The 10,255-nt window shown below is 41.5% G+C and overlaps 1 protein-coding gene and 1 non-coding gene across 2 annotated transcripts; one reads left to right on the forward strand and one right to left on the reverse strand.

The window, feature by feature from the left end:
- The first annotated feature begins 1,361 nt into the window (after positions 1-1,361).
- Positions 1,362-5,164, forward strand: bhlhe40 (basic helix-loop-helix family, member e40). Its single transcript, XM_036531169.1, has 5 exons — positions 1,362-2,012; positions 2,156-2,219; positions 2,447-2,554; positions 3,060-3,183; positions 3,621-5,164. Exons 1-5 carry the CDS (start codon positions 1,936-1,938, stop codon positions 4,475-4,477), a joined length of 1,230 nt encoding a protein of 409 aa, XP_036387062.1. The 5' UTR covers positions 1,362-1,935; the 3' UTR covers positions 4,478-5,164.
- Positions 5,165-10,060: 4,896 nt separating this feature from the next.
- On the reverse strand, positions 10,061-10,133 carry trnav-uac. The gene has a single exon. It is a non-coding gene; the product is annotated as a tRNA-Val (tRNA).
- Positions 10,134-10,255: the final 122 nt, after the last annotated feature.

Raw genomic sequence — 10,255 nt, forward strand, 5'->3', positions numbered from 1 at the left:
TTGTCTGATGTGGTGAAATGTAGCCGGTGTACAAGGAAATGATTTAACCGAATACTATAATACAATTTATTTATTATGGTCTCTGAACTTGGTCCCCTGTCCACGTACAGTTACGTTCTTTGTTACATGTGTTTCTTCATAACGAATACTGTTTACCATTTGGCGTTAAATTGAACTAGGGACTCTTTAAGTGTATTATTTACACTTAATTTACAAGCAATGGGTCGGTCTGCAACGGGTAATCGCGTTTGAAATACTTAATGTGTTGTTTCTGCCAACGCGCACTGTTGAGTACTTTTCATATTGAGAATCCGAAATGCAAATACGGTTGAAATTAGCCTCTTGGATAGGCAATGTCTTCGGATTACAATATTGCCAACAATCCATGTAACGTATGTCGAACACTTACTGTTTTGTATTTAGCTTACTGAGTTATTGTTTTTATCAATTGTTGTTAGTCTATATGTATTAATTTTGCAGTATACAGGGTGTCCCGATACCATGAAAGTACAGCGAAACGGCACATCACTCAGACCTAAAATCAGAATCTCACTTTCACTATCTATCTGAAAGTTTAGTTTTTGACGGAACAGGTTCACGGGTTGCAGAGCCTAGTAACTCTAACTGGGCAACTGCAGTCAAAGCGCAGATTTTTAAATGTCTGCCACAACAGGTAACATGATATTAATGTTTAAACATTAGAAAAACAATGTTTATATGGCAAGAACTCGGTTTCGTAAACAGTATACAACATTCGCCATAGGCTTAAATCCCAAATTCTGTGAAACATTACACTGTTAATTTTGATATTAAGACATATATGAGTCTTCGTCCATGTTATAAACAGTCGGTTTACAAATTACACATCATGCTCAAATTTTGTGTACATAGAAAAACCACAGCGCCTGCGCTTCGAGTAGTGTAGCTATTAAGAATATGTCATCCTTGACAAACTGGCAACATACCACAAGAAAAAAAAAATTAGTTACCAATTTTTGTTGTTGTTATCTGTTTTTACTCTAGTCTATAATAAAAAGGTGTTAAGGGATGACTTTTGAATCATTTGAAATTAAGACTGATATTACTTATAATACATGTAAAGTGACTTTTTTCAGAAAACAGTCTCTGGAAAGTCTCTGAAACACAACGGTAATTGTAACAAATTCATCGAAACGCATCGCGCAATTACAGGGAAAATAATGGTTGAGTACGCTATTGTGTTCTCAGAACAAGAAACATTCGTATAATAATAGTGCCACTGACTAGATAACACTTGCATGAAACGTTGGGATTAGACTGGGGCTGCTGTTTCATGTTTAGAGAAAGTCTGTCCCACTTTTCTTAGTAAACACGGTAGACTTGCACGTTTCGCTCCGGGTCGTTCTATGTACTAGCAGCCGCTGTAAAGCATGGTGGTACACGAGATACGGTACCTCCAATGACTAGCGACGAACGTTCTCGTGCGGATCCTCCTTACCGAGAGAAAATGGGCTGGTCCGAGTTCAGCTGAAAGCGCTGTCCAACACGTGAGGCTCATGTGACGGAGGTAGGTCAGTTTCTGAGCGAGAGACGTGTCTGTAGTCACAGGGTTTATTTAACACGTAGCTCAATCCACCCACACTCATACACTTAACAAGGGCTGCAGCTTCAGGAGTATCACCGACAAGTCTTGCATGGCAGGGTGGCAACATCGTCGCGTGTCGCAAGTGCTCGAGAAAAAATAATATCGGGGCAAATAAAAAAGTAAAACAAATATAACGGCAATTCATTGAAAATAAATAGACAGAGGGCGAAAAGAAAACGTTATTCCAAGGACATATTTTGGTGAACATTTGTAGCACAACTAAGATAATATTATTTTTGTTTTCATTTAAATAAGTCGGTGGGAACAAACGCGGTTTTATCGTCTATTTCTGGGATTCAAAAAGAAACAAGATGGAAAGGATTACAAGTGCGCAGCCACCTCCATGTATGGCAAAACATCCGTCGCTGGAGATCACTGACATGCAAGGGTAAGTAACAGCGAATAGGCGCTAACTAAATGTCGGCCTTTTTACACCCGATATCGTGATGCTGTTGTGAGCATATTGCATTCATACAGTTTTATGTATTACATGTATACTAATTACACATGTTTTTTTTCTTTTCTGCATAGAATTGATTTTCCGATGTACGTGTATAAGCCTAGAAGAGGCATGAAACGCGGAGAGGACAGTAAGGTACGGAAATTATTTCATTTATTGGGATTTATTTTTATGTTACTTTGCTATAACTTTTATATGTATTCATTTAAATGTATAATATTCATAACTCATTTATGACTGTTTTTAAAATGGTTTGCAATTAAGTGAACAGGCATAAATGACCGTTGACATCACATTTTTTCCCCTGGTGAATATTAAGCAAGTTGGTGTTTAATTGAAACTTTGTACCGTTTTATATGTAGGAAACTTACAAGTTGCCCCATCGGCTAATTGAGAAGAAGCGACGTGACAGAATAAACGAGTGCATTGCTCAACTGAAGGATTTATTACCGGAGCACCTTAAACTTACAGTAAGTTTGGAATGAAGTCAAATATTCTGTCGAAAGAAAGGTCTAAAGCGCCATCTGGTTGTTGACTTTGGGTAGTCTGAAGATTGTCAGTGAACAGATGAACCACATGATGGAAATAATAGTGGTGTTGCGTAGAATTGAAAAAAAAAGGTTCTTCAGCTATAAGGGGAAACATCTGTTGCTGTTTAGTCATTAAATGTCACATTTATTAGCTTTTAAATTTTCTGTTTGTTATTACAAAATTATTTACACTTGTGTGCCATATTTCTGTATAAATATCTGTAGAATTCAAATACTATATCAGTGTGTCCATGCACTGAAGCTGATGCATGACATTAAAGGATAATAACAAAAGTGAAGTTGTAGGATTGCCTTGTCTTTGAACAATAGGCTGCATTTATGTAGCTAAGCTGCCATCCTCCCTCTATCACATTTGTCCTGTGCTCAGCTGCTGTGAATGTTACATAAGAGATCTATGTGCTTATCGGTGGTCTTTCTGTTTTAGACGCTGGGGCATTTAGAGAAAGCGGTGGTGCTGGAGCTCACCCTCAAACACGTGAAAGCCCTGACCAGCCTCCTGGAACAACAGCAGCAGAAAATCATCGCATTGCAGAATGGCATGCAAATCAGTGAGTGAAACATGTACTTGCCTGGCACTCAACGTGCCTTAATTTAACCTGCAGCTGCTCAGCCACTCCCTATACTTTCCTATTGTTCCACTCTATCGCACTAGATAGTGTATGCAAATTAAAAGTTTGCACATGTGTAAATGGTTTGAATTGCATTGGTGGAGCTAGAATTTTTTTTTCAAACAAAACATCCTTCTATGCCTTGCAAATGTCAAGAGCAACCTGACTGGCAACGCCTCCTCCGGTAGTTTTGTCACAATGATATGCATCAGCGTACTCAATTATATCTCCACCCACTAACTGCCGGGAGTCTTTTCACCTGTAGAAGATCAGAATGGTCAAAATTTTGTCAGTTTGCTGTTTTGCAGAATAAATTTGTCAATATGCCAGTGTTGTGCACTTTTCCCTCGTTTAAAAGCTGCATTTGCTCTTTACAGGTGAGCAGTCCCCGTCAAGCCCAGGAAGCAGCGAGGAGATGTTCCGCTCTGGCTTCCACATGTGCGCCAAGGAGGTTCTCCAGTTCCTGGCCAATCAGGAGAGCGGGAGGGACATGACACCCTCCCACATGATCAACCATCTGCACAAGGTGGCGACGGAGCTGTTGCAGGGCTCGGCCAGCCCCTACGTGGAAGAACCCCCACACAAAGCGCCGGAGCGCAAGGAGAAGTTGGCGGGGGTGTTGCCCAAGGGCGCCGAGGTCCACGGCAAGAACTGTGTGCCCGTGATTCAGAGGACCTTCGCGCACGGCAGTGGCGAGCAGAGCGGTAGTGACACGGACACCGACAGCGGCTACGGGGGCGAGCTTGAGAAACGGGACTCCAAAGCCCCGCGGCAGGCTTTCTACAGCAAGGAGAGCGAGCTCAAGTACGCGCTGGCCGAGAGGATGGCGGGCGGCATTAAGCAGGAGGACGATGAGCCGCGGGCCAAGCGCCAGAGAGTCGAGTCCTCGGAGGACGAGTCGCTGTCTGGCGGGGAGATGATTGGTGGTGCCGGTGGCTACATGAGCTTCTCCCCTCACCAGCCACCTCTCTGCATGCCCTTCTACCTCATCCCCCCTGCCGCCGCTGCCTACCTGCCCATGCTGGAGAAGTGCTGGTACCCGGGAGGTCTGCCGGTCTTATACCCAGGAATGGGTGGGTCTGGTGCAGGCTTGTCCCCAGAGAAACACCCCTCATCCCTTGTGATGTCTCCCCGGGTGGGTTCCCCCACAACCCCACAGACCCCCATGGACTCACCAGCTCTGCTCCAGGCATTAAAACAAGTTCCCCCCTTGAACTTGGAAACCAAAGACTGAGAACGTTTTTTCTTTCAGAGCCCACACTCTGAATTTGGATGCTGTTGAGGGGGAAGAAAGAGCAAGAGGAGCCCCTTCCCTCAACAGCAGTGGCGGTAGCACCCCCCTCAACTTGCACCCTCCCCTCCAGGAACACGCAGCTGCACACCCCTCCAAACCCCCTCAATCTCTCCACCCCCAACACCCTGAAAAAGAGACAACTTGGAGGATGCTGAGACAGAGATCCTGCTGTGTTGCACTGCGAGACACTGTGAAGATGGCCATTGTGAGGGGACTTTTAAGGAGAATATGGTTGAGAATGGGAAAAGCACCGCTGCCCCTATGCTGAATGTCATTGTAATGTCTCTGAATGTGATGCACAAACAGCCCCCAACAATCAGGACCTGCCCTTTGCACACACACTTCGGTTGAATGTAAAAAAAAAAAAAAAAACAAAGACAAAAAAACAGTAGATGCTGCCTCTGAAGTTTCTACATGCTATAGACTGGTGACAGGAGGCTCAGAGCCTCGTGCCTCTCAAGCTGCTGAAACGGAAACAGACCGTCCTTTCTGACCAGTTCACACCAAATAAACCTGTGACGTTCTCACAGCATTAGCTGTGCGTCTGAAAGGGTTGGCCAGAGCCATCCCACAGAATAGCACCACCCTTCCCATTGCACCCACTAGCCCCCTGCCCCTCCCCACCCCACCCCAAAAATAATGCATCTTTGAGTTTTTTTTTTTTTTAAGATTTGGTGTCTCCTGACCCATTGTGTACTTGCATAATGGTGGAGAGATCCATTCATACGCATTGTAGTGTTGAGTTTTGAATCTATTACCATTCGTCAAGTAGTGTCCTTGTGAGAAAATGGTAATGGAATCTATTGTAATTATTTTTCTTTATACTACTTGTACATCTCTATTTTTGATACATGACCTACGAAGTCTGCATTACCCGTTATGATTTAGAAGGAGATTTTTTTTAGACAGCCATTCAATGTATGCCAAGAGAACATGTACATAGCACCGCACTAGAGCTGGTTTGTGTCACTCTCCATGTTCACTTCTGGTCAAGTTAAGCCTGTTCTATGTTCATGCTGTTGCCTTTACTTGTTAAAGCTGACAAACTTATAACAGATGTTTAACTGTATTTGAATAAATTCTGGAGTCTAAAGCAGAGAGAAAAAGTGAATGTAATGTTTTAAACAGAATATTAGTATATTTTGTATAGGAAGAGGTACTTGGGATTTTAATTTTGGGACCTACCAGAAGTTTGCTCGATGTACATATTTTGTCTATAAAGTAAATGTTGATATACATTATGTAAGTGTAATAATAAAGTATTTTTTTTCCTGTGGAAAACATGTTCGCTTCATTCATGGTTGAGAGCGGTAGCATGTTTAGGCGCAAAGTAACCTTACCTTCCTCAGCACAACAATAACACACTCTTACATAACACTTACATAAGACAGAGAGCAGTCGCGCCTGTGGGATTGAGATGGTAACAAAATAGGATTTCAGAGTAGGCACTGTTATATTTATCCCCACAAACCTCTCCCTAGTTCATTCCTGTGGGAGTTTTTAAATATGCTAGATATACATACTGTAAGTGTTCACTTTTGTTGTAGATATAAATGGTCTTATAAACGTCTTACTGGATAATGACTTAAATATCATAGATATACACACAAACATACACATATATAGACCATACGTACATACATATAACTATGACAAAAGGTTGACAGCCTTATAATTACGATTTGCTAACTGTAGTTTTATGTACATAATAAATAGGAGACCGGGCGCTTAAATAATACCATTATGTTATTTTTACACGCGTTTTCTATGAAGCAACTTCTTTATGAATCTTACAATGCAATATCATGTGTGAGTAGTGATCCTATTTCCTTTCATGTGGAGACAAAAGTATGCAAATAAGAAGAAATCAGCCTGTAGAAGAGAGAAAAAAATGAAACTGAAACAACGCTGAGAGTCAGGTGATGTGTAACGTCCAAGAAGGTGCATTGGAATAATTGTTTGGGTTGCGCGACGAGAATGTAGGTTATATTAAGTCGCACGAAGGACTTCCTTGTCACGTATTTTAGGTCAACATCAATTTGAAATTTGGTAGTTCAAGTGACGTGATGGCCACATACGCTACATACTGAGCCCCTACGTTAAATTTTGCACCCTGGGGGTGATTTGCATTCTTAGCCGTGACTGCAAAGTTAGTCCTTTGAGAGTATTTAACTGTTGCTGCTTTAACGGTGGTGCGTGCCCTCGTGTCTTCTACTTGGCATATACCAGAGGAGTAAGGCATTGACCCGACGAAACTTGTCGTATTAATTTATAAGTATATAATTACTCAAAGTAGACAAGAGAGGAATTGTAATTTGTATTTAAAGGAGGATATGCCAAAACCTTCATTTGAGATTCGATGGAATAGGAAGTATGTATCGTAGCAACCCTGCATCACGCGTTTATATAACTGTTCCTGTTTCCCGGTGTGGGTGTTGTGTCTTGAGACTCCATAGGGTCCCCTTTGACGCTATCTTGGCTCATTCATTGTGTTTACGATGCATGAAATTTAACGGTATCTTTAGACCCACGAATTTGCATAAAGTAACCTGCGAGTCACAGCAGAGTAGGTTTACTAGCAATAGTAGCTGATTCTTTTTTGTCGGAGCTGAGCAATAGTCTATGAGGTTAATAATCTCAATGAATAAACTGTGTGTAAGTAATGACAAATGTACAACTTAGTTCTTTCACACGAGTTCAAGTACACGTCTAACTGCTAAATTCGTCCGCAGAGGAGGGGCAGTTTCATAGATTAATCTTTTCGGATTTCCTCACCGCCTCTTGTCACATGTATGGCCACACTGTTCTTCTCTCAGCACCGCGGGTGTGTGATTGGCCCGTTCTCTTCACAGCCAATGAACTTCACGGAGAGGGCGTGGTGTAGTCAGACAGCTCAGCTGTCCGCAAGCATGGGAAACGAGTGCCGTTAGCCTCACCTTACCTTGAAGCGCTGCAAACAACCTCGAAGTAGATCCTAGTTTCTGTCGACCGTGGTGGCCTTGAAATTCCTAAAAACAGAAGTCAGATTTTTCCTCACGTTTTTGCTTATGTGGACTTTTAGTGTAATATACATTTGAACATGCGTTGTCAGTTTTTCAAATACTAATGACGATGCTGAGTGGTGTCAGTAAAAATTATGATGATGACAGTAAGGTCATTTATGCAACCATAGACGAATAAAGCAAACGGAAAATAATGACAATAAATAACAAATGAATGATTTGTATGAAGGAAGAACATCGAATGTCGAATGCATTTTTCTAATTACGCACACACACACACAAACCACACACGGTATCTTGATAAAAGAGTATGTACGTTTCATTTATGAAGCATTTATATATTTCGTGTAGTGAATATATTAAAGTAAATTAATGTAATTTTCATAATTTCGATTTTTACTTGATTAATGTTACTATAGACATCTGTTTTCGGATGCAGAATGCGACGTAATTTGTAACACGGCACTTGACTGCCATCTCGCGATTGAGCAGCTCGTGTACACTTGCAACACCACAGCCACTGACAGGCAGCGATAACGCTATCTGACTATTGCTACTGGTGGTGATAATAATAATAGTATTGAGAAGACGAAGCAGAAGAAGAAAATCTTTTCCAGTAGTACTCCCGTATAAGTTTCTTTCTTTGGGTATCCAGTCCATCAAGTCCCTAGCATCCAATAACCTCGTCTGCACAGCCAGTTTCTATCAGCACTTCAGACTCCAAGCCAAAGATGTCACTATTTTTGCCTGTGCTAAGGTCTTCGGTTCTTTGGGAAAATACAATTGCAGCACATAGCTAAATGTATTTATCAGCATCAAAATCCCAATAACATTAGTAATAATCATACTCATAACAATCATCAGTGTGTTGTAGTGTACCTTTATTATGTTATGAAAGAATACACATTGAAAAAGAACTGTCTTAATTAAGTAAGTAATTCATTCATTCATTCATTCATGTTTTTTACACATAGGGTGTCCTGTAAACTGATAAAAATGCATGGGCCCATAGCATGAGTTCCCTTCACTGCTACTACCAGAAAACACAGACAGACAGCCTTTGCAAATATGGAAGCTGGAGCCAGCCCTGGTTAAGATTGACTGGGATAATGGCCTTATAATTAATTGAGTTTGCCCCCGGAAGGACACTTGTTAGTTGTGCTGGTTCATATCACTGATCTGAATAAACTTTTACCCTTTTGGTTGGTCAGGCTCAAATCTGACCCCTGTTCCATTCTCAAATAGCACCTTAATTTCCTGCTAATGTTTGGACCAGGTGCATTCAAGGAAGTTAGCTGAAGACTACCAAAAGCTCTCCTACACTTTTCCTATGTGCAATAAACTTTACTTTCACTCATCAACTTCTACTGTGGACATGGATGAAAAAAAGTCAAACTGACCTTTTATCAGTTTTCATTCAGTCCTGCCTTTTCTCACCACTGACTACACATAGCCACTCACACTTGGAATAATGTACTGTGACTTCCTCCAGATGAACCCCCCTGTCACTAGGAACTGGCCTCAAGCGTTCAGAAATTGGCTACGTGACTTTCTCCTCTCTGTATTTATACATCTGAGCTTCCCTTTTGCCCTTCTTCCACAGAGGGGGACTAGTTGCAGTCTGCACCCATTCGAAGTAACTCAAAACCACTGGTGCATGACCTCTAACACACTGCTCCTACTTTCCCTCAAGCCCATCACCTATCTTCATGTCACTGTCTCCATTTCTCAGCCCTGGATGTCTGCGTGTCCTCTCTAAGGCCGCTCAGTGATGGTCCACTCTTTCTTAGCTCTCACCCTTCAGTAGTGGGATGGGCTGCCCTCTGCTGTTACTGCAACAGAGTCTCTCACCACCTTCTGTGAGCAATCTGATTGGACGGTGCCATGGTTTATTTTACTCTGATCTGCTGTGTGATACTCTAAGCTTGTACCAAGGAACCAGCACTTTTTCTGTAAATTGAACAGTGGGGATTTTTATGGCTTTATCAGCTTTTATGGAATTATAGGTATTAAGACTTTTTATCAGTGATTATGAACTGTAATACTATTTCATGTTCTTGCAACTTTGTATGTAAAGTGTGGCTTGCACTTACCACTCTACAATCTCATTGTACCTTGTTATCATCATATTTTGCCATTGTGTTGAATTAATTAGAACTCAATTAATCTCTCCACCTGAAATGATTTTTAAAAAGCACCTGATATAATTCATGTCCAACATTCAATGACACCTGTCAATTTACAGTTACATGAGTAAGTCTCCATGCTATGGCAAGAGAAATGACAGGTAAAGAAAGACAAATTAATAAGCCATGTCTGAAGTGTACTCTGCACTTGCACAAGCACTCTGCACTTGTACAAGTCATATGTTTTTTTTATTATTAAATACTACAAGATAAGGATTTTGAGCATTAACATACAGCAGTGCCTGGTATTCAATGACTTGTATCGGATATTTTCCAAAGCGACAGTGGAGGACGCTCTCTTTCTTTCCTGTTGAGTTCTCCAAACAGAGAATAAATGGTTCCACTGGGGCTCGAACCCAGGACCTTCTGCGTGTAAAGCAGACGTGATAACCACTACACTATGGAACCCTTTGGCAAACAGTCTGCAAATCCCCTTCTAGAATTGAAATCTGCAAACTTCACGAACTACATTCAGGATGTAACGCCACTCCTCGTGCTATAACTGGTTATGCGGTTTCATTTTGAGGTGA

Source organism: Megalops cyprinoides, chromosome 6, assembly GCF_013368585.1.
Source record: "Megalops cyprinoides isolate fMegCyp1 chromosome 6, fMegCyp1.pri, whole genome shotgun sequence".
Classification (NCBI taxonomy): Eukaryota; Metazoa; Chordata; class Actinopteri; order Elopiformes; family Megalopidae; genus Megalops; species Megalops cyprinoides.